The sequence below is a fragment of the Monosiga brevicollis genome, genomic scaffold (genome assembly GCF_000002865.3).
Source record: "Monosiga brevicollis MX1 MONBRscaffold_15 genomic scaffold, whole genome shotgun sequence".
Lineage (NCBI taxonomy): Eukaryota > Choanoflagellata > Craspedida > Salpingoecidae > Monosiga > Monosiga brevicollis.
The window spans coordinates 148,673-170,070 of record NW_001865052.1 but is presented as its reverse complement, the minus strand read 5'-3'; the positions used below and the strand labels follow the sequence as shown (position 1 = coordinate 170,070).

Here is a 21,398-nt window from a genome sequence, read left to right as displayed (position 1 = left end):
TTTTTTTACAACGCGTGTGTATTGGCGCTACGCAGAATAACGATGACAGAGTCTGAGGATATCGATGGCTGTGCCGAGTCAAAAGTAGGCGTAATGTAGCACCTGGTGCAGGAATGAGGCAACGATGAGAAAAAAAAAACTGTTTTCCAAACTTGACTGGAGAGGACCATGGCCGCCAACCAGACGTGGGGCATGGTAAGCCATTGGCAGTGCACAAAGGCCATCAGGTACCTCAGTAGATGTTGACCGCGTTCCAGCGCGGTCCAAGTTCTCCCTCTAGCCTAGTTTTTTATTTTTATTTTTTTATTTTTTTTTTGGCACTGCTGGCCCGTGCCTACTTGCCAGGAGCGCCCAACAAGAATATAATGGCATTAGCAGAGGCAAGTAGACTGACTCACAAGGCGAGGTAGGTAGGGCGGGTAGCAGCTGGTAGAGACTGGGCCATGGTCACGAATGGGCACACCACGATGCGCGCGAGCTCAGCTCCTCGGTCCACCCCCACCAGCTCACACCACAACAAACAACAACCAACTCGATAGGAAACAGCAACCACTTTGGTTCACGTTGTCGTGACAGGGCAGACCATGCGGCAGCAAACCGGACACGCGAGCCCCAATTCAGCACGAGTTTGAGAAGCGACACGACCAAGTGCAACCTGAGGAAGTGTACGTGACTGTCGCTGTGTCCGAGAGCCAGAAAAAAAAAAAAGCGCGCACACTCACTCGAGCGGATTTCCAGAGAGAGAGAGCGAAGGATGGATGGCGGCTAGAGACAGAGAGGGAAAGCAAATGATAAAAAGAGATACAGTTCATCAAGAAGCAATTAAAAAGAGAGTGCAGTTTCGAAGATTAAAACATTGTTGTTTTTGTTAACCAATACCACAACGGTTCAGAGACAGTGGCGAACAAAGATAATTTCCCAGAGATTTATTCAACCTTCAATCAGAAACAGAGCAAGCAAAAAGCACCCAGTCCAAAGTTAGAGACACGTACCCAACCCTGCTCTACCTGACCAACGAACTTGGTCTGAGTATTCCAGCTGTTGTGCGTGTGAGTGTGTGTGTGTGTGTGTTGTGGTGATATGGAAAGACCGGCTATCAAAAGTATTTTACTATAGTATAGCATTTGTCAGATAAACCCGGTCAGTTGGGCGTCGGGCGTCGGGTTGGGGGGAAACACGCGGTGCAGGGCTGAGATCGCCGTTTGGTTAACGGGGCGCTGTCTGCGCTGCCTGCGCTGTCTGCGCTGTCTGCGCTGCACTGGGCTGTCTGGGCTGTCTGGGCTGTCTGGGGTGCACTGGAGGGCGTTCAGGTAGTATTGGAATAATCAAAACGTGTGTATCGAACAGGGGTCTATCAGTTCAGGGCTGGGAGATCGCGTTGGCAGGGTCTTGGGCCCTTGCCGCGTCATCGGCAGACATGGCGGCGGCAGTGCGCATGTGGATGTGGTTCGCCGTGCTGCTTGTCGCTGCCCCTTATGGTGCAGCGGTTGCACCTTGCTTCTATGGTGGCAACGAGTCAGCCGCCATCCACGTTGATGCCGACGTCTCGTACGGCGCGGCCTACAACAGCTTTACCGAGCGGCATGAGACGCTGCTGCTTGACGTCTACACCACCGCGGCTGGCACCCGCCCCGGGGCCAGCCCTCGTCCTCTGGTGGTCGTTGTTCACGGTGGAAACTGTCAGTTTGGCACCAAAAGTGATCCCGTGTTTGTGGCGTTGGCTCAGCGCCTGGCACGCCTCGGCTTTGTTGCCGCCTCTGTCGACTACCGCCTCTATGCCGACTGTGTTACCGGTATCGAACCCGTCACCAAGGACGTCGTAGATGCCCTTGAATACCTTCACACCAACGCTGCCACCTGGAACATTGACAACACGCGAATCGCCCTGGTCGGCTCCTCAGCCGGTGCCATCGCCTCGTTGCGTGCCGGATACGTTACCGGATCTCCGCATGCCAAGGCCATCATCTCCATCTCTGGCTTGCTTCTCAACCTCCCCGACATCAACGACGTGGCAGCCATCGACTCATCAGAGCCCCCCCTGTATCTGCTACATGGCACTGACGATCCCATACTTCCCTACTCCTCCTCTGTTGACATGTATGCCGAGGCCAAGAGCAAGGGCGTCCCAGCCATCCTCCGTCTGTGCCCTGCCGGTCATGTGCCGTGGGATCTCGTGCTCACCACGTACTTTGGTGATATCCTGCGTTTCCTTGTGGCCAAACTCGATTTGACCCCCATGTGTGACAAGCCCGCACCCGTCAACATCACGTTTCCCCTCCTCTACTCCAACCTCTCGGCCATTGCGCCCACCGCTATCGATCGCACCGCTCAGATTCGTCCGGCTCGACACTACAATACCTCCGCCCTTCCCGCTCTCGTCGTTCAACTCTCCAACTCTCGTGCGTGCCCTATCCATCCTCCATTCGGAGGATTACTTGTTATCCCACCCCGCCTCTTTGCCCGCCTCCTTGATCTAATCACCCTTTTGCCTACGCTTTGACTGTAGCCTCGATGCCAGAGCTGAATCTCGCTACTCCCTACCATACTTTGCAGCTTGATGATGCTGACTTTGCTCAGTACGTTCCTCATATCTGGTGCACTTACACCGCGCTCACCAAAGCCAGCACTCCACCTGACGCTTTGAATCCTGGTTGGTAAAATTCAAATGAGATGCGCTCCCACCATGGTAGAGCCAACCCGCGCATCGTACTGCAAAGTGCCATTCTTGCCATGACGCTTAAAGGCATGGAATTTGACGGACTCCAACTATATCTAATCGGTGCGACACTTGGCGTCGGTGCTGGAGCAACCTTCCGCTTGTCTTCATGCCCTCAACAAAATTTCACCCTGATTCCCCAATCCTCTCGCCCATGTTCCACCACAGCTGATTCTGCACATGCAGCTCTCGCGTACAACCTATCGTGCGTGGCGGGCGACCAAATCACGGCACTCCTTGCTACGTCAGCTGGCCTTCCTTCCCCTAATACCCTCGACGAGTGTGGGTGTGATGGCAATGACGACGCCCCCTGTTTTGATCGAGACCAATGCCCCTTGACAACCGTCCTGGCCCAGTTTTCTGCCACGGATGTCTGTTTCAGTGGACAAACCCAGACGCCGCGCCTGGTGCTCCAAGGCTCGGCTGATACCACTACCCCCACCGACGGCGGCTCGAGCCATGATAACTCAGCCGGAAGCTGGCTACAACTGCCTGCAGACTATGTCTTTGCCTGGATGTTCAAGCTTGGTGGAGATCGCGCGGTGGCAAGCGCCCCGCTGGGCGCTCCAGTTCCCACTGAGGCGCCGGCTTGGTCGTGCCGCAATTGCACTGATTGTACGGTGGACACTGTGGCCTGTGCAGTGCAAGGCGCAGGTTTGTCCCACACCTCTTTTGCGAGCCACACAGAACTAAACTGCGATTATCCATCTGCCTCATCCATCATTCAACCATCCGCTCTGCTTGATTAGATGGCTCTCTCCAAATCCTCGGCTCAATGACAGGCGGCAACCTGAGCAGTCAATTTTTTCGCGCCAACACGGAGACCTTGGCCTTGTGGGGTCTGCCCTCTCCCAGTGGTGCTACTACCACAACTGCGCCCGCCCCATCAACCAACGCATCCAATACCGGTGCTATCATTGGCGGTGTCTTGGGAGGCCTTGCCTGCGTGGCCTTGCTCATCACTGGTACCCTTGTGGTGAGATTGGCTTGTTCGTCTACGGCTTGAATGTCCGCTGGTGACACGCGCGCACAGCTCAGCCACAACTGTGTACCGCATTGTTCTTCTCCCCTTAGCTGCAGCGACGCAAATACTTTCAACGCGCACCTTCGGTCACGTATAACCAGTTTGAGGGCAGCGCCGAGGAGTCAGACGCTGAGGGTGACTTGGTAGCCAGCGATCCTGTCTGAGGAGAAGTGCCCACGAGTGCCGCCTCATCAAGTGATATATTCGAAGCAGGATCTCGTGTTTCCCCTGCTCGTGAGTGCTCGCATTGGTTTGGGTACCCCACTTTGCAACAAACTGTGTGTCATCATGATTCTGTAATTGACGTCTCAAGCTGGCCCAAGGACATCACATGAAACAGTTTTCAATATACCAATTGGCTTTGAGCTCTTGGGACGCACACTTGGCACAATTGACACGACCAGTACATCTGCCTGCGCGTCGAAGAACCAGGATAGGATGCATCATCCACCCAGCCTTTATCATATTTACTGTGCTGATACGGCCTACACAACACGCGAGCGAACATGACCCATGAAGCACCCAAAAGCCTCGTGCGCACTCGGGTACCCGCAACGTAATGGCAGATAAATGCCTCAACACACCTTTTCCAAGCACTCTTTGAGCGTTTCTGTTGCACCATCTCGAGTCGATGGCAAAAGAACCTTCTTGGCCTTGCCCTTTTTGGTCAAGGCCTGCGGCGTGTCATGGACAATCTCCAAGCCCTTGTTGTGGATGATGCGATTGCTTTTCACGTGATCGTTGGAAATGCGCCAGATGGGCGAGGTTGAATCCATAGGCAGCAACAAAACGTGTTCACTCGTAAACAAGGCTATTGTGGCGATGGACGAGCGTGAGCCTTGCACGGTTTAGGCGCGGGAAACTGACCAAGCGATGAAAGGCCCTTGACGCAGCAATCGCAAACTCGGGCTGTACTTACCAATCACAGGCTTTTTGCGCTTGCCCGCGAGGATGTGATGCACCATGTACCAGTCGCGGCGATAATCTTGGTCGTTGCGGGAGATCAGCGCCTGCAGCAAACTGGCACCCTCGGCCGTGTGCGCATCGTACGGGCGCAAAATCATATCCCGACGAAAGTAGCGTGGTAGGCGCACGCGCTCATGATCCACATCGCCCTATCAATCATGTCCCGGGTCACACACAGAAACACACGGCCGCGTTCGTTGTAAGAATACGACCAGAAGCCTCAGACCACTCTGAATTGCAAGCCAGTCCGAGATCATGCTGCATGACGCACCCCGGCAAGTTGTTGCAAGAGGCCAATCGTGGAGGTGGTCATGTCAATGACCCCGGTCACGGGCTTGGCAACCAGACCAAGCACGCCCTTACCCAAGCCCTTGACAAAGCCCAAAGCCCCCTCCTCCTAAAACATAGGGAGTGGTGTTTTGAGAGGCAGCATGAAGCAGACGCTGAGCAACCCAAAAGAGTGATAGACATACCTTGCCACCACGGAAGGGCTGTAGAATGAGGCCTGATGCACCTTCGTACACGCCTCTCAGGAGGGACTCACCACCATGAGAGAGTTTTTGCAGCGCCGTCTTATGGCGAGCAGCTGCCAATTTGCGTGAGCGCTGGTAATTAGCATCCATGGTCAGAGCTGCAAAGCCATTGCCCAAAGTGCCGGTGATGCTGGTCACCACGCCTGCTGCACCTGCCACTGTGTTGGAGGCCATGCTCTGGAGGCCCTCAAAAAAGGGTTCGTAATACAGCGCCGTCACACCCGTGCTGACGTGGTCCAAAAACTTGACGGGATTGCCCAAAAAGTCAAGGCCCAAGACGACTGCATGACAAGCATTGTGCGACGTGAGTCAGATGCCTGATCAGCTAAAAAACCTACAGCAATAACGACAGGAACATGGTAGATTCGCCACATACTTTTGTAGGCTAGAAACAGAGCCATGGCAATTCGTGACATGTCACGGATAAATGTGCAGCAACAATGCAGCGAGGGGAGCAATCGAATGAGCAGACAGCCGGCTTCTCTCGCAACCCGGCATGCCTCCCATTCTGATGGGAAGCGGTCTGTGCTGACAAGAGCCAAGTCTCACCTTGCATGATGCCTTCGTGAATGTAATGATTCGAGACTTCGGTGATGAGCTCATTTTGCGAACAAAAGACATTTGGCAAGAACAAGGCGTTCATTTGGAAAGGCACATCCAGGTTGGTCAAGGAGACGCCCACCGCTTTCAGGAATGCCAAGAGTGGGTTGTTGCTCTTTACATGCCCGCATCATCCACAACGCAGACAAATCAGCGTGAGCCGAGGTCAAGCAAGTGTCGATGAACAAGCCAACTCAGCGAACGATTTGCCCACCTGGATAGAGCCATCGCTTTCAAAGACAGGTGTCACAGCCACATTGATGGCAATGGGGTGCAGCTCCAAAAGACCGCAGCTAATTCGAGTGTCTGATCCTTGGGACGAAACCACCATGCTCTCCAGGTTTTGTTTCGAGGTCCATTGCAGGTCTCCCTCGACGTCCACAGCCAGCTGCAAATCATCACCGCAGAAGGGCAAGAGGAGTAAGACACGACAAAGGCAAATGCATGGAGCCAAAAAGACAAACGAAGCTTCAAAACTGAACACAAAAGTGTCACATGGGAGCAAAGGTAGGTGTCATAAACGCGCGCACCGCCAGTTGTTCGGCCTCGGGTATGAACACGGAAAGTAGGCGCAGCAAGAAACGATCTGACACAGAAAGATCGAGCTTCTGCAGCAAGATTGATACGCGATCCAGCATGACGACTGGCACGGTGGGCCCCTCGGCTCCCGAAGCCAAGTCGGCTGACACTTTGTTTTGAATGAGTAAAATCTGCGCATACAGTGCGTGATGGTGACGCATGAGTGTGTGCCAGCAACCAACACCGCCCACAAGCTACCAAAAGTTTCGAAAGCAGCACCTTGACGACGGGCAGAATAGGGGCCGTGCTTTGTGTGGGCTTTGCCGAGTTGAGAATTACTGGAACGTACGGGTCAAATGCCTACAGAAAGGCCGTGGATTTAGATGTTGAGCTTTTCCACCTTGGAGAAGACGTTTTCGATGCAAGCGAGATATACATACACACCTGATTGTCAATTTGCAATCTCTCAATGTTGAACTGCACAATGCTTTGGCGTGGACAATCGATGTACGTCAAAGCCAGGCCCGGATGCTGATGGCGGCGGATGGGAAGGGGCTCCTAATAAAACAAAGCGTCAAAGTCATCGGCACATGAGCCTTGGGCGTCGAAACATTCAAACCCATCGCCAACCGCCAGGCACTTGCACATGCAGTCAAAGGCCAATCAGCCTGTTGTCCACCTTCGTACGGCCACTCACCTCGTTGCGAAATTGCAAGGTCAGGCTCTGAAGATCCACCTTCATGCCGTCTTCCAGCGGCAGGCTCTGTGTTGAGGCACCCTTTTGTGCAGCAGCGTCGAGTTTTTTCTGTGCGCCATTAGCAAAGCGCAGCCAATCTTCGCCCCACTGATTGGTTGCAGGCAACATGTGCTCCCAGACCGTCCGGCCGCGCAAGGAGATGTACGCCACTTCCTCGGGCTGTGAACCGGGCATCAACATAGCCGTGATGGCGAGCCTCTTTGAGACAAAGGACAAGCAAGCACCACAATGAATGAATGAGATGGATGATATGAACCGACCTTGCCGTTGATTAAAGAGAGCCCGAGGCTTGCAAGGCCAAAGGTAAAGTGCAAGTTTGGCTTGACGATATTCGGGGGCCGTGCCTGCATGCTATCCCGGTCTTTGGAAAGAGTACTGATAAACAAGAGAAAGCAGAAGTCAATCCACGAAGATGTGTGCAGGCAAGTGGTTGGAACAAAGGTCCGAGCGCCCCGACAAGCAATCGGCCAAAGGGCCCAATTAACGACGTACCAGAGTCGCGTGATGGACTGGGCCACATGAGACCGATCTGTGATAACAAAGACTGGCTCTGCACCATCAGGAAACGAGGCAAAGTAAAGGCGCAAGTCATTGGCTTGCTCTGGCAGAGCAACCATGTGCTTGGACACTGTAAATTTGTTGAAGCTGCGCTTCACCATGGCGTCATGCCCTTGCAAGCGCCACTCGACGGCCTGGGCACCCTAAAAGATGAATTGACAGCACAGGCACAATTGAGTAACAGATGGACAAACGTGCGAAATGGCATGGAGATGCCGCCCGGCCGATTTTCCAAACGAGCAGTCTGTTCAATGCCTTGCCATCTCATCAAGGCAAGCAAGCGAGAGCAAAGCAAACGTACGCTGGAATCCGTGCGCATGAAGAAAACCTTCTGGCCCGCTGCCAGCGTCACCCATGCATCGTCGCCGGCCCCGACCTGACGAATTTGAAGCGCGTGTTGCCGCATGTGGTTCTCAACTCGAACATCAGCAACACCATCAAAATCTGACAGAACAACACACAGTGACGTCTTTCGGAACAGAAATCAGACAAAGAAGACAAGGGCGCGAACCAGTCATACGGCAGCGAGAGTCAGGTGAGCTTGGAGCAAGAGTTGAAGGATTATAAAAATTTAAAAAAAAAAAAAAAAAAAAAAAAAAAAAAATTGCAACAGAGGCGCTTACCCCTGCCGGCCGCACGCTAGCGCGCACAACGTGATACTCGTTATCATGGTTTTTGTGACGGAACATGAGCCCGAATGAGCCTGGCTGACCCACGGGTATAGTGTGCTCGAGTTTCTTAGCCTTTAAGCTAAGCAAGAGAACGCATCGAAGCAAAGCACACTCCAAAGTCAGCACTCGAATAACAATGAGGTGGCAGGAAAGGTTATGGCTTGTCAAAGGACGCACCCAAAAGATAGTAAAAACGGCGCGCGGGTAAGCCAGAGCGGCACCGACTCAGACGGTTTAATTTGATGGACCTCAGCACCGTCCAGACCAGCCTCAGCAAAATGCAGCGCCCGACGACACTCGTTGCGCAGAAGAAAACGGGGTTCCAGCAGCACGATGCGTGTCAGACCACCGGTAGCAAGTGAGATGCGAATTGAAAAGCTCTGCTCGCCCCCATTTGTACCAGGCATAGTAACAACGTCGGTATGTCCCACAGTGTTGAGGTTGATGCCGTCGCTCCACTTGCTGTCTGCGATCCGGAAGCGAGCCCGTGAAGTTTTGGCACGATGCTGCGAGAACGAAAACAAAAGCGGGCTCTCATGGCCGCCGGGGATGTGTCGCACAGACGGGCCATCCTCCTTGTCACCCTTTTGCCGGATTTCAATCGGCTGCCCGGTTTTGTTAATAATCCAATAGGGGGCTGCAATGTTCATCAAGGTCGAATGGTCCACTTTGTTCGTTGCAATATCCAAATTCAACGACATGATGCGCTCGTGGGCAACGGTGATATCCACAACACCATCCTTCTCCTGCGCACCAAGGCATCGGCACATGCTTTTTATGACACAAGGCGGGGCCCGTGGCACTACCAAAACACCAAGGCGTTTTTGCAAGCCACACAACGCACCGTTTGCCCTGCAGTCAGGAGCGGCACGGGCTCGGACCACAGCGTTTCCTCCAACTCGGCGCAGCCCTGTATCCAGATGCATTGAATCAACCATGAAATACCAGCTTCAACCCCTGAATGTTGAAGAGGCACCCGCCCTGTACAACGCGCACTTACCTTGGCTCGAGCACCCGGAACTGTAAAGCTCGCTGTCACGTCGTGGTGCAGAGCATCAAGCACCGGCAGAAGCTGCCCTGGTTCCAGGTGGACGTCGACTGGAGTTGTGGTGAGACCCGGATACATTAGCTTGAGCAGGACTTGCTCCGGCAGGCAGTTGCGAAGCGTAAGTGGCGAAGTTAACAAAATGGTGTGCTGCGGGTGTTGCTTGCCCGGTTGGCCAGTAATGTAGCGTTGGCGCTTGCGCACCACCTGCAGCTTCAGGCCCTCGGTGTGGCCTACCGAGGCTGCCAGCGCATTCTCTGGTTCAGTGCTGCTCTCAAAAGCATCACATTGCACCACGTGATAGTTCTTATCATAACCAATCGTGGTGCTGTAACCATACGACATTCCTGAAGGTCGGATTTGAAACCCTCGATAGGCGACAAGCAATGGCAAGTTGTACGTTTCTTCGTGCTCCACTTGAGCCAGCACGACGGCCTCGCCACTCGTGCCGTCCACGTACGCAACATCGATGGGAATGTGCAGCTCGTTGCGTACCTATGATCGTGCAAGTGAGACAAGAACTGAGATGAGAGGGCGTTTCACGAAACAAAGCTGGGGTTAAGATCCAAGTGGTCAAGGGCAAAGCGCACTTACACGAAGTGTAGAACGAAGAATGACCTGCTTCTGTGCCCCCTTCATGATCACCTCCACTGCCAAATGCACAGAGCGCGCACCAGCCTGAACCTCATAACCGTACAAACCCACAGCTTCCACCTCTATGCCTTGAAGAAGGCTGCAACCCTCGAGCTGAACGTCAATTGTACGCGTGTCCTGCTGGCTGCTGAGAAGAAGCGTTTTCAGAGGACGCGGGTCCTGGAGGTGACGATCGGTGAACTGCAGACCCATCGTTGCGCAGGCCTCCAAGGCCTGCGTTTGCTCCTCGACCGTGACTTGTGCGTTGTAGCCCGTTTCGTTGACCAGGATAAAGGGGGCAAAATCCCGCTCGTCGGCCGTCTGGGAGTTGATGCGACCATCCGAGGACGATGCGCCCGCGGCACTTATGGGCGGACTCACAAAGCTCGACTCCATTAGGACTTGATACAAGGCCGTGCTAAAGTTGAGTTCCAGTGCGTCGGCACTGCTGAGCAAGCAGATGGTTGTTGGAAGATTACCTTCACTATTCAAGCCATCTGTCGCGCTGGCAAGCTCGGACCTCTCCGCGTCGACGAAGGCTTCCGGGTCTGAGTAGCTGCGAGCACGGGGTGGTGCGAGTTGCCGGTCAGGCGCGTCTGCCGAGTCCACTGGAGAAGGGTTGATCGTCAGGTGTGCTTGTAGCTGCCAGAGTCGAATTCGGTCCTCAGCAGTCTCAACGATGGGTTCAATCAAAGGCTCCCAAGTAGATACTTTGGCGTTGTAGTAGTTGATGCCCAGCCCAACAGTGGCCCACAATTGAAGCGGCTCTGTGGCAGAGGATAGGTTCCGTGCGTTGGCTGACAGTGACGTCGAAACGAGGAACAGTGGTCGCACCGGTGCCTGCCCATCATCCAAAATCGTGATATCAATCGCAGAAAGCTGAATGTGGGCCGTGCTTCGCCCAGCCCAGGCATCCATGTGTGTCTACGACAAACAAGCAGGCCGACAATTGAGGCGTGAGCAAAGAGCCACGTGTGCGTTGCGGACTGAAACGACAAGTGACACCAAAAAGCAAAGGAAACAAGATGCCACCAAGATCGCATGCCCAAAAACGTGCTCTGAGTCAGGCTTGGGCAACCGGAACAAAAGAAATGCATGATGGTGCAAGGAATTGCCGTTTTACCAACCACTGTGGAAGCAGCAAATTGCGATGGCGTGAAACGCCCGCTCCCCACGGGGCCGGCGCTGGCACTCGTTCGGACACTGGCCAGTGAAGTATCATCATCGGCCTCGCTGTCCTTGAGGTACCAAGCTTCCTCGTCCACGTCCCGGCCCTCGAGAGACAGGAGTGTCTCCATGGGTCCAGCTTGTTCTTCATCCGGCGTCGGGGCCAGCGCAGCCAGCACTGCATTGACAATTTCCAAATCCAAATAACTGAGCGTCAGAGACATCCGCTTGGCTTGGACGTCGACCGTCATGGTTCCATCTTCATTGGACTGCGAAAACATGATGGCCATCGCAGTGGGTTGCAACATGGTGTTCAGGAGGGCGCGCCGACCAATGTGCTTGAGCGAGGCCACCTTGAGCTCAGCCAGGTCCACTGATGCATTTATTTGCTCTGCTCCCATGCCGTACATGATGCTATGACACACACACACACACACACACACACACACACGCACACACACACGCACACACACACACACACACACACACACACACACACACACACACACAAGTGAGAGAATCAGAAGGTCCGTGTCAACACAGAATGCGCATTGAAGCAATGCAAAGGGAAGAGCACACACAACCCTGCACAACCCTAGAACGGAACCAAGGCCACGCACTGAGTTTCCAGGCCCACGCGCAAAGCGCGCGAAGCTGGTTTTGCCGGATCAGCGTAGATAACAATGGCTGCATCGGTCAGGTTGAGGGACACGCGCATGCTGCCAGATGCTGCTTGGACCTCCTCGGGCTCAACAGACGTGCCAGTGCTCGTATCGACCACGGGTGCTTCACTTGTTTCCGGAGACGATACAGTTGTTGTTGTGGCTGGTTGAGAGGGCATGAAAGCCGCCAAGGCCAGTAAAAAGTCCATGCACAGTTGGCAACGAAGGCCATCCAGCGTAATGCTAACGGTGGATTGATCGCTCAGAGCGCGATAACGAAGCTGAAGCATGTTGACGTTCTGATCAGCACCCGAGGCAACGCTTGTGGCAGCCTTGAGCTCCAACAGGGCTCGCTCATCATCAGCCACGACGTTGGCCATGGCATTCTGCTCCTCTTCTCGCACATCGTCAGAATCACGCCAACCCAGCAACATGCGATAGAGAGAGCTACATAGCGCAATTTATCGTTTCGGTGAGTTGAACACATGGCCATGCAAATCGCATCACAAACTTAGAAGAGCCAAAAGGAAAAGGAAACCTTGTCCAGCGAAACAAGACCCAAGTTATAACCAGTGAGCACGCACCTCGAACCATCACGAGTGTCTTTGACAGCCAGCGATGCCATTTGAATGGTGGCTTGGATCGCACCATCAGACTCGATCTTGGCAGCGAGAGCAATATCGCGCAGCCACACGGAGGCCAGTGCGTGCTGGCCTTTGCTCAAGTGCAAGGCCACTTGATCAATTTTCATAGCCACCACTGTGGCCTCCCAAATTTGCTGCAGCTCAGGTTGCGACTGAAGAGCGGACATGACAGCCACAGACACGGAACGAGGGCGGCTCATTCGAGGAGCTCGGGGCAGGGAAGATGCCGCCGTGGCCGCTTCCCCATCAAGTCCATCGTCGCGCTCCTCTACGACGGTTACTAGCGGTGCTGACGTCACCGGCTGGATGTCCTGCACTTCTGCCTCGAGAGCTGCAACATCCAAACCTTCAGAACTCGGAGGGGCAAGTTCAGGTGCAATGGCCTTAAAGGTAGCTGTTTGTTGCGCAAGGCGGTCTTGAGTGTGGCCTTGGGCTGCAGTCGTCGGAGGTGTGGGCTTGGGCGGCAAAACCGGTGCTTCTGCCATGTTGTCGCTGGCTAGAGTCATGAGAGCGGCCACATCAGCATCGTCAACGTTGAGCGTGATGTCCGGCAGCTCTCCTCGGACTGCTACGTCCGGTACTTGCGGCAAATCAAGGCTCAGGCATCTCTCAACAACGATGCCAATATTCAGTTTGTTGAGCAAGTGCCGCGCCTTGGCCTTGTCTTCTTGAAGCACAATGAAAACCTCCCGCAGCTCCACGCGCATCTCATCAGCTACGTAAGGCGTGCTGGCCTCCCCGTGTGTTCGTTGCTCAATCAGATTAGAAACAGTCAGCGTACCCAAGTCAGCCTCAAGGGCAGTTTGTGAGGTTGAAGACACGGGCACCACAATGTGCGGCGCTTTGAGCATCACATCCAACGCGATCTTCGTACCCACAGCTGCGGCGGCTGCGGCCACCACTGACTCCACTGCGGCAATGGCTGTGTTTGTGGTGAGCACTGATAGGCGCGAGGTCATGGAGGGCGTGGGAGATGCAGCACGCGGCGGTGGCGCCAGCGAGTGCTTGGATGCTGGGCTCGCGACGGGTTGCTTGTGGAGACCTGCATCACTCGAGGCGGATGGATGGACTGACGCGGGCGTTGACACTGACTCATCGGGACTCAAGCCAGCCGCATATGTTGACAGGTCGGTGATGAAGCGCATCAAAACATAGGCCTTGAGCTGATCCACGCGCAGTTGAATGCGCATGTCTGGTTCGGTGTCTTCGCGCGTGGGGCTGGGATTATACGAAACAAAGCTCAGGTGGAGCATACGATCTCCAGTGTTGGTCAAGATGATTGGATAGAGGCTTGAGGGAGAACTCAAATCCTGAACTTCCAAAGCTCCCACGTCCACGTCAGCGTGTGTGGCCTCGTCCGTCATGGTTGCGGCAACGGCGATTTGTGAAATGGTCGTTGAAGCCAAAGCCTGAGAGGCTGTTTCTAATCGAAGTTCGAGTCCATCAATCGACACATTGGCCTTGAGGTTGGTCACTTTTGTGGCGGCGACGGGCTTTGTAGCGTCGACGGGACTATGCACGTTGCTGCCGGGAACGGGCGTAGCGCTGCCTGCTGTGTTGGAAGAAGCTACCTCTGGAATGTCAGCAGACGGCTCAGAAGCTGGGTCGGTGTCAGTCGTTGGACGCGCTGCTGCAGTACCAGCGTCAGCTTCGGGAGCAGCAAAGGTTGATGAGGACCATGTCAAAAGACGGGCAAGACTCTCTTGTACAATGGTGCCTTTGAGGCAACCAATCTGGATGGTAGCTTGTTGCAAGATGTGCTTGTGTTCATCAAAGAGCAGAGACGTGGCGGGACACGAGGCAAACTCAACCAGAACGAGGGCTCGGGGTGCATGTGCTCCCGCGGCAGCTGTCGCCATGTTTTCCAGGTCTACTGGACGAGACTCGAGCAAGTTGCGCTGGGCGAGGTGATCTACGATTCGCAACTCTTGAAGGCTTAACGAAGCGCGCATGTCCTCGCGCATGATAAAGCGTTGAATGTGGAGCCCCGACAGCCGCAGGGTAGCAAGAGGCTCCTCCGTGTCGCCCTCATTGGCCTGATGGGCATCAAGCAACTTGATGGCAATCAGCTTGATGGTGAATGAAGCTTCAACGTTGACGTGCCGTGCCGCTTTAAGCGGTGCATCTGGATCGAGCTTGCGCTCGTCCTCCTGAGCTTCAACGACAACCGGTGTGGGGGTAGCTGGGGTGGGCGTGGTTGGGGTTGGGGTTGTAGAGCGGCGATCGCGGCCAAACCGAAAGGGTGAGCGCGAACGAGAGCGAGCCTCCTGCTTTGGTGTGGACAACGACGCATGACTCTCTGCGTCCGAGTTGTCACCCTCATCGCAAGAGTAAAAGGTTTCCTCATCCTCAGTCATCGTTGATGCACGCGAGCGGGATGGTGAGGTCACGGACCATTGGTTTGAGCGTCCGCGAATGGGTGATAAAGTGCGTTTGCTCGGCGAAGACATTGGCGTCGGAGAGGTGGACACGCCCGGGACGCCGAGAAGGGTTTGAGTATGTGAAGGTGCCTTGTGCTTGGTGTTTTGGCGATCGGCGTTTGCCTTTTCGGAGCGACGGGCAGCCTCTATGGCGCGACGTCGCTCGTTGGCTGCACGCCGGGCCTCGATCTCACGGCGGCGCCGCTCAGCCTCAATGGCCATGTCGTCGCGGACAACCTCTGCTTCTGGTTTTGAGGGGGCTGCAGCGACTGGCACGGCAGCGGGCTCTGGCGTGACATGCTCCAGCAAGGCCATGAGGCGGCGATACTTGGCATCAGAAAAGTGCAGCGTCACATTTTCCATGGTTCCATTGACCTTGAGACGAGCATAGTTGACATCATCTTGGGCCACACATTGCTGCAACGTCAGGGTCGTGTCAATGGGCTCGAGCAGCAGGTATGGGCTGTCATCGCTCAACAGCGCTCGTGACCACAGTCTATTGGCAGACAACCCAGATCCGGGAGGGGTGTGACGATACATGAGCACTGCGCCATCTGCCAAGTGCATCTTTTGTCTACATGGGACGCGGCACGACACTAAACAACGAGAAAACCAGGCAAGGATAGCCAACGAACTTGGTTGCCTCCAACTCGCTGCTGACGGGACCCAACAGGACGGCCCGAACGTTTGTGAGGCCAATGTGAAAACGATCATACATGCCCACACTAACGTTGGTAATGTTAGCCTGGATGCAACCAAGCAAGGCAATCAGGGGAGGGCAGCATCAGATCACATTCTTAATGAGCACTCTGTTCAAGCTGAGCTCACGCGCAAACATTGCTGGGCGAAGGCGCAAGGTCGCAAGGGCGGATGATTGCCCGACGGGTGACTACCTGGCCAGCGTGAGAGAGATCAGACTTGATTTCCATTGCACCGAGGTCGAGCAAGAGGAGGGCTTTGGGACTTGGCACAACGACACGAGGGGCCCCAACCCAAATGTCAACATCAATCGTCTTGTGGGTTTCTGTGTGCAGAGTCCAGCCGCAGGCGCACGTGAGTGCCGCGCGCACCAACGCACCACACAGGATTCATGCCCCTCTCACAAACATACCAATCGCATACAGAAGACCTGTGGCCGTGCTCTCCTGGATGGCTAACATGCTGGCTGACGTGGCGTCGGCCAAATCCTCCAAAGAAACCAGAGCAGCAGGCGGAGCAAAAAAATCGGACAGAGCAGATAGCGTTTGCTCGACGTAGACGACCTCGAGGGGCCTTGTACTCAGAGTCAGCGCCGAGTCGGCACGCTTATCAAGTGGATTGGTCTCGAAAAATAGCTTCAGAAGTTCTGGCATCGAGCCCCCGCGCTGGTTATGGCGACGCAATTGCTTGTCACCTCCGAGCACCCGTTGGTCCTTGGCCTGCCTGACGATGACGCAAAAGTCCTTTTCCGCGCGCAGCTCGTCGACTATGGAAAGGCTATCGGGGCGTTCATGCAAGGAGCGAGGATCCAGGCAGTCCAACCGCGTCAAGCATGGCTAGAGCTCTCATACCTGCGACCAAGAGGACAGGCGGAGAGGCATCATCAAGTTGTGTTTATAGCTAGACTTACTCTTGCAAGCCCAAAGCAACGCTCATGGCCTCTGCGCCAGGGCGCTGTTGAAATTTGAGATCCAGAGCGTAGAGCTTGATGCTCATGAGATCCAGGGAGCCCGGAGCGGACTTGCCCGCAGTCGCCAGAGCGCGTTGACCCTGCAAAAACGTCCGACACTCGGCTCAGGATATGACGAGATCGGAGGCAGGGTTACAACAGCAGGCTTACTTGGCGCAATTTGAAGGAAAAGATATCAAGCTTGAGTGTGAAGACCGTTGCAACGTATCCTGGCGACAAGACGGACATTTTCTCGCCCTCTCTACCTCAGCAACAAGGCAGGCATCTGCATAAGACACACATGGAAGTTGTGGCATGACAAGTGCGAGCGGTGCAACCGGCGAACGACAAACGTGTATCCAATGGCCCCGTAGAGTTTGTGCATGTCTTCTTTGGTGAGACCATCTCCCTCCTCAGCGGCCTTGTTCTGCGCACCTCGGCAAGGACAGTGAGCAAGCTGTGTGCAATGATGTTCCAGAAGAAGCACACGGGGCCAGGAAGCGGGCGCACCTCGGCGTGTGGCTCGTTGTGATGACCTCGCAACCAGCCAAACCAAGAACCATGGTCCTTTTTCTCCTTCTCCTGTTGCTTCATGCGCTCTGCTTCTTTGCGCACCTCGTCCAGCTCCTCCAGCACAATGCCACGATAGAGAATAATGTCTTGCGCTGAGAGGTCCCGTTCGGCGTCATCAACTGCAGCTTGCAGCGCCTTGGAAGGCTTGGCCGCCGAGGCTAGCTGGCGATACACCTCCAAATACTGCTTGCGTTGATCTCGGCGTTTGCGGAAGTGCTCCCAAGTCCACACCCTCTGTCGATCGCGAGCATCCTTACGAGCCGCCTGGATGGCGTATTGCCATCGCGTGCGTGGCGTACTCATGGCCGGCCTATAGAGGAGGATAGGACAAAATGACGGCGGGGGGAAAATACAGTGTCACCAGGAAATGAGTGTCTTTGCTGCGCCAAGGCGGTTCAACACGTTTTGACATGCAGACATGCCTGAGAGCCCGATATGGCTGTTGGCGAGCGTATCGCGACATGGCATCGGACACCAGAAGCAGATCTTCGTATTGATCACGGCTTAGCTCGAGCTGCAGCTTGCCCAGGTCAAGGCTCGCGTTGATTTGGGGAATCTTAGCAGCCTCACCCTTTGTGTTCAGGATGACCTTCATCTCCAAACTCAAGGGCCGTAGAATGTAATCAAACTCGACCGGGCTGCAACCATGCCACAAAGCACAAAGATGTCACATGCCAGGCTTGAAAAGAGAATAAACGAGCAGGCAGGGCAGATTCTCTGGCCTTCGAGCATTGAACACCTACTGATTGCGGCCAGGAATAAGATCGCGCATCTTGTTTAAGCAAACATCTCGCCGTAAGGATTTGATGGGGCTGACATCCTGGGCATGAAGGGATACAGTCTTGTAAGCTCATAAGACAGGGCTTGGCGTAGCATCAAGACCATGCCGAGGGAGGAGGGGAAGGGACGTACGGGCTGGGCGTAAACACTCAAGCCCTCGAGCTCTACGAGCTTGAAGACCTCGATGGGCATGCCACCTGCGAATGATCGCACAATTGCAAGGGAATACGTATGAGCAATTTGCTAGTCGCCCATGTGGCCAGGGCGCGAGGCGGCGACGTACCGGCAAACGTTGGCTCCCAGTTTTTGTTTGTCGTTTCAGCGGCCAATCGTTTGAGGGTGATACCCATGGCAAGCGGGTGATTGGGATGTGAGACATCGTCCTCATACCGGATGTGGATGTTGCTCACTTGCACCTAAACCCAGGCGGTGTAGGGAGAGAATGGCGAGACATGGGCCGGTGAGGCCAGAGGTGAGAACATTCACCACAATCCACTAGCAGCGTTTGAAATGGCCGAACCTGGAGGTTATTGACGATTGAGGCCACCAGCTTTTCGGTAAAGGAAGCGTTTGCATCGGTTTTGTTCGCAGCATCCAGCAGGGCCTGCCGCTGTGTCATCCACTGGGCTACCAGCGATTGTTTGACTTGTTCCTGTACTTTGGCCTCGTGTTCGGGGTCTACCAAGATCCAAGAGGGGGTCAGCCGAGTGGAAATGAGACAGTCGATGACAAACTGGCTATTGAACGCAAGTGGGCCAAGACTTAGGGTCTAGCCTGCCAGATTGAGATGGAGACGCTCAGAACGAACCAAACGGTTGATTTAGCTCTGGGCCGAGGACAATAAGCACATCGTCAACTTTGGCCACCACTGGCTTTTTGGGTGATGGAAATAGATCTTTCCAGGGAACTTTCAAGATGATGGAGCCCACATGACCATGATAGACGCGGCCTGGGATGTTGAGCTCAGCAAGGACACCAGCCTTGAGGCGCAGATCCTTGAGCTCGATGTCACCGCCCCAGATGCCGACGTTGAGCTATCGGGAAGTGGTTGGTTGGTGGTGAGTGTGAGCTCGCATGCGCTCATGATTGGGCTGGGTGCAACAAGCGATCGACAAAGTGGACTGGAGCGACAAGGTGGGAACCTGTTCGGCATCGATGCCCTCGAGGTAGGGGCTGAGGTAGGTGTTGAGCGTTTTGGCGAGGAGCTTTTGGAACACTAGATCATCGTGTCGGCGCGCAAGGCGTGTGTGGTGAGGAGGGCCTTGACGAGACCATGAGCATGCAAGAGGATGGACCAATGGGGGAAAGGGGGGTGCGGCAACGCACTCGTGATGGCGAGGCTGAACGGCAATGCTCATGCAAGGACGGATCCAGTCTGCAGTGCACGGCGCCCCGATCGTGCCGGGGCGCACACGAGGCTGTCTACAAGGGCCGCCAAAACCAAAGTCCCTCGACCCAAGTCTCCGGCGGCGCACAAAAGCGGGCCTTTTATGAATCTGAATCTGATTGTGGTGGACACAAGCTCTCACTCCCATCGGATCGCGCTGGTTTGGGGACCGACCCTAAAAGCAAATGCCAGTTCGAGGACACCATGCAGTGAGACCAGCCATGCGCATGCTCGAGCCACATGCTCTTCTGGAACACAACCCGATGCACCACCACCACCACTACCACCATGGACCCGAGGAACCCTCCCCCTGACCCGACCCAGCCACCCAGTATGCCCAGCGACAACCACTCACAAACCGCCACCTCCCCCTTGGTACAGTGACATGCACCGCGCTCCACTGCCCGATACACGGAGAGAGAGAGAGAGAGAGAGAAGTGACCTGTTACGCTGCTGCTGCAGTAGGAAGGTAAACCGGCTACATGTGTCGCATCTTTCTTCTTCTGCTTCTGCTTCTGCTTCTTCGTTTTTCTTTTTCTTCTTCTTCTTTGTGATTCTCTCTCTGTGATCTCTCTCTGTCTCACACCTCTCTCTCTCTCTCTCTCTCTCTCTCTCTCTCTCTCTCTCTCTCTCTCTCTCTCTCTCTCTCTCTCTCTCTCTCTCTCTCTCTCTCTCTCTCTCTCTCTCTCTCTCTCTCTCTCTCTCTCTCTCTCTCTCTCTCTCTCTCTCTCTCTTTCTCAAACCGACCAAACCAATTCACTCACTCACACACACACACACTCTCTCTCTCCAAACTCTCATTCTCTCTAATCTCAAAGAGAAGCCCAATGGAGGCAACGATCAGGGTGGAGAACGAGCGCGCGTGACCGAGCTGGTAGTACGAGAGTCAGGGCGAAAAGAGAAAGGATGCCATTTTGGTTTGTTTCAAGCAGAGATCAGATGAAGCCATCAACAAGGAGGGGACGGACAGCAAAACAAGCGCAGGCCCGCAAAACAGAGCGTAGCGTAGGAGGGGATCAAAGAGAGTTGTTTACGAACGCTGCTTGATGCCATATTGTTTCAGCTGTTGTCCCAACGTTCACCCAGAAGGAAATTCAGATTGAGAGAGACGTTTGAAAAGTCAAGCAGCAGTGGCGGTGGGGACGGATCGGCAAAAGAGCCGTACCTGAAGAAGAATGGAGCGGAGGCGACTGGTGTCTTTGTGGTTGAAGTTGTTCTTTGTGTTAAAGTCCACATGAAAGGCAACGCGCTCCCACTCGCTACCGGGCTCAGCATTGTCGCGCTGTTGAATGTAGGCCGCCTCGTCATCCTGGTTCTGCTTCTGGCGATCCTCGACAGCCTTGCGCTGCTTGTTGCGCCACTCCTCCAGCTCCTTTTCACCCTTTTCCTTCAGCGCCTACAACCATGGGAGAAAGGAAAGAGCGAGGATTGCATCCCAGTGACACGCGGCATAAGCGCAGGCAGCAAGGCGGCCGCACCACAACAGCCTGGTGTGTGCGCATTGCCCTTGGCCCCTTTCTCGGTTGCCGAAGTGGAGACCGCTCAAGTCAAAGACTGGTATTGTGTTACAATAAAACGAGGCACAGCACCCCTACCTTGTCAGCTTCCGCGGCCTTGCTATCGCGCTCAGCCAACTGTGTTGCTTGCTTCTCCTTCCACTCGCTGTTGGGGAGAGGAGAGCAGAGGCGGGGCGTGTGAGAATCTTGGAGGTGACTGTATGCTCGATCATCAAGTGCGAACCACGTACCGGATGGCCTCGTGCTCAGCATCGCTGTTGCCAAAGAAGGCCCCATTGGTGCTGCCCGTGGCTGATGCCGGGGCGGATGGCGTCAGGTCGGCGGGCGCCTGCACAATAAAACATAACAAAACAAATGAGAAAAAAAAAAGAAAAAAAGAAAGAAAGAAACAGAACGTCAAAAGCAAGCGGCGTCTCTTCACAGCTCGTGATGCACGCTCAAGCCGATTCTCAAGCCCATAAAATCCAACCTCAGCGGCCTCGGGCTCGGGCTCGGTGGAGGTGGCATCGGCGGTCTCCTCAGCCGGGACTTCAGTGGTCGGGTCAAACTCATCCATGCTGCTGGCTATGTTCATCCAT

At 54.7% G+C, this 21,398-nt stretch overlaps 2 protein-coding genes across 2 annotated transcripts; one reads left to right on the top strand and one right to left on the bottom strand.

Moving 5' to 3' along the window:
* Nucleotides 1-1,417: 1,417 nt before the first annotated feature.
* MONBRDRAFT_37615 (uncharacterized protein) lies at nt 1,418-4,145 on the top strand (the record flags this gene model as incomplete). Its single annotated transcript, XM_001747098.1, has 6 exons — nt 1,418-2,399; nt 2,507-2,576; nt 2,691-2,779; nt 2,885-3,370; nt 3,499-3,692; nt 3,791-4,145. 6 exons carry the CDS (start codon nt 1,418-1,420, stop codon nt 3,902-3,904), a joined length of 1,935 nt encoding a protein of 644 aa, XP_001747150.1. The 3' UTR covers nt 3,905-4,145.
* On the bottom strand, nt 4,078-21,096 carry MONBRDRAFT_32976 (uncharacterized protein; the record flags this gene model as incomplete). The annotated part of the gene is made up of 40 exons (XM_001746967.1): nt 4,078-4,225; nt 4,325-4,551; nt 4,660-4,855; nt 4,978-5,103; nt 5,180-5,520; nt 5,789-5,954; nt 6,054-6,227; nt 6,370-6,549; nt 6,638-6,718; nt 6,803-6,916; nt 7,056-7,313; nt 7,376-7,490; nt 7,608-7,816; nt 7,975-8,049; nt 8,297-8,423; nt 8,522-9,090; nt 9,189-9,254; nt 9,345-9,884; nt 9,984-10,862; nt 11,150-11,774; nt 11,810-12,298; nt 12,436-15,411; nt 15,551-15,660; nt 15,809-15,939; nt 16,027-16,391; nt 16,525-16,664; nt 16,735-16,825; nt 16,917-16,990; nt 17,074-17,446; nt 17,547-17,774; nt 17,880-17,956; nt 18,049-18,113; nt 18,200-18,332; nt 18,437-18,594; nt 18,725-18,950; nt 19,059-19,132; nt 19,663-20,039; nt 20,068-20,174; nt 20,469-20,699; nt 20,899-21,096. The coding sequence occupies 40 exons, from the start codon at nt 21,094-21,096 to the stop codon at nt 4,208-4,210; spliced, it is 11,709 nt and encodes a 3,902-aa protein (XP_001747019.1). The 3' UTR covers nt 4,078-4,207.
* Between the last annotated feature and the right edge of the window lie 302 nt (nt 21,097-21,398).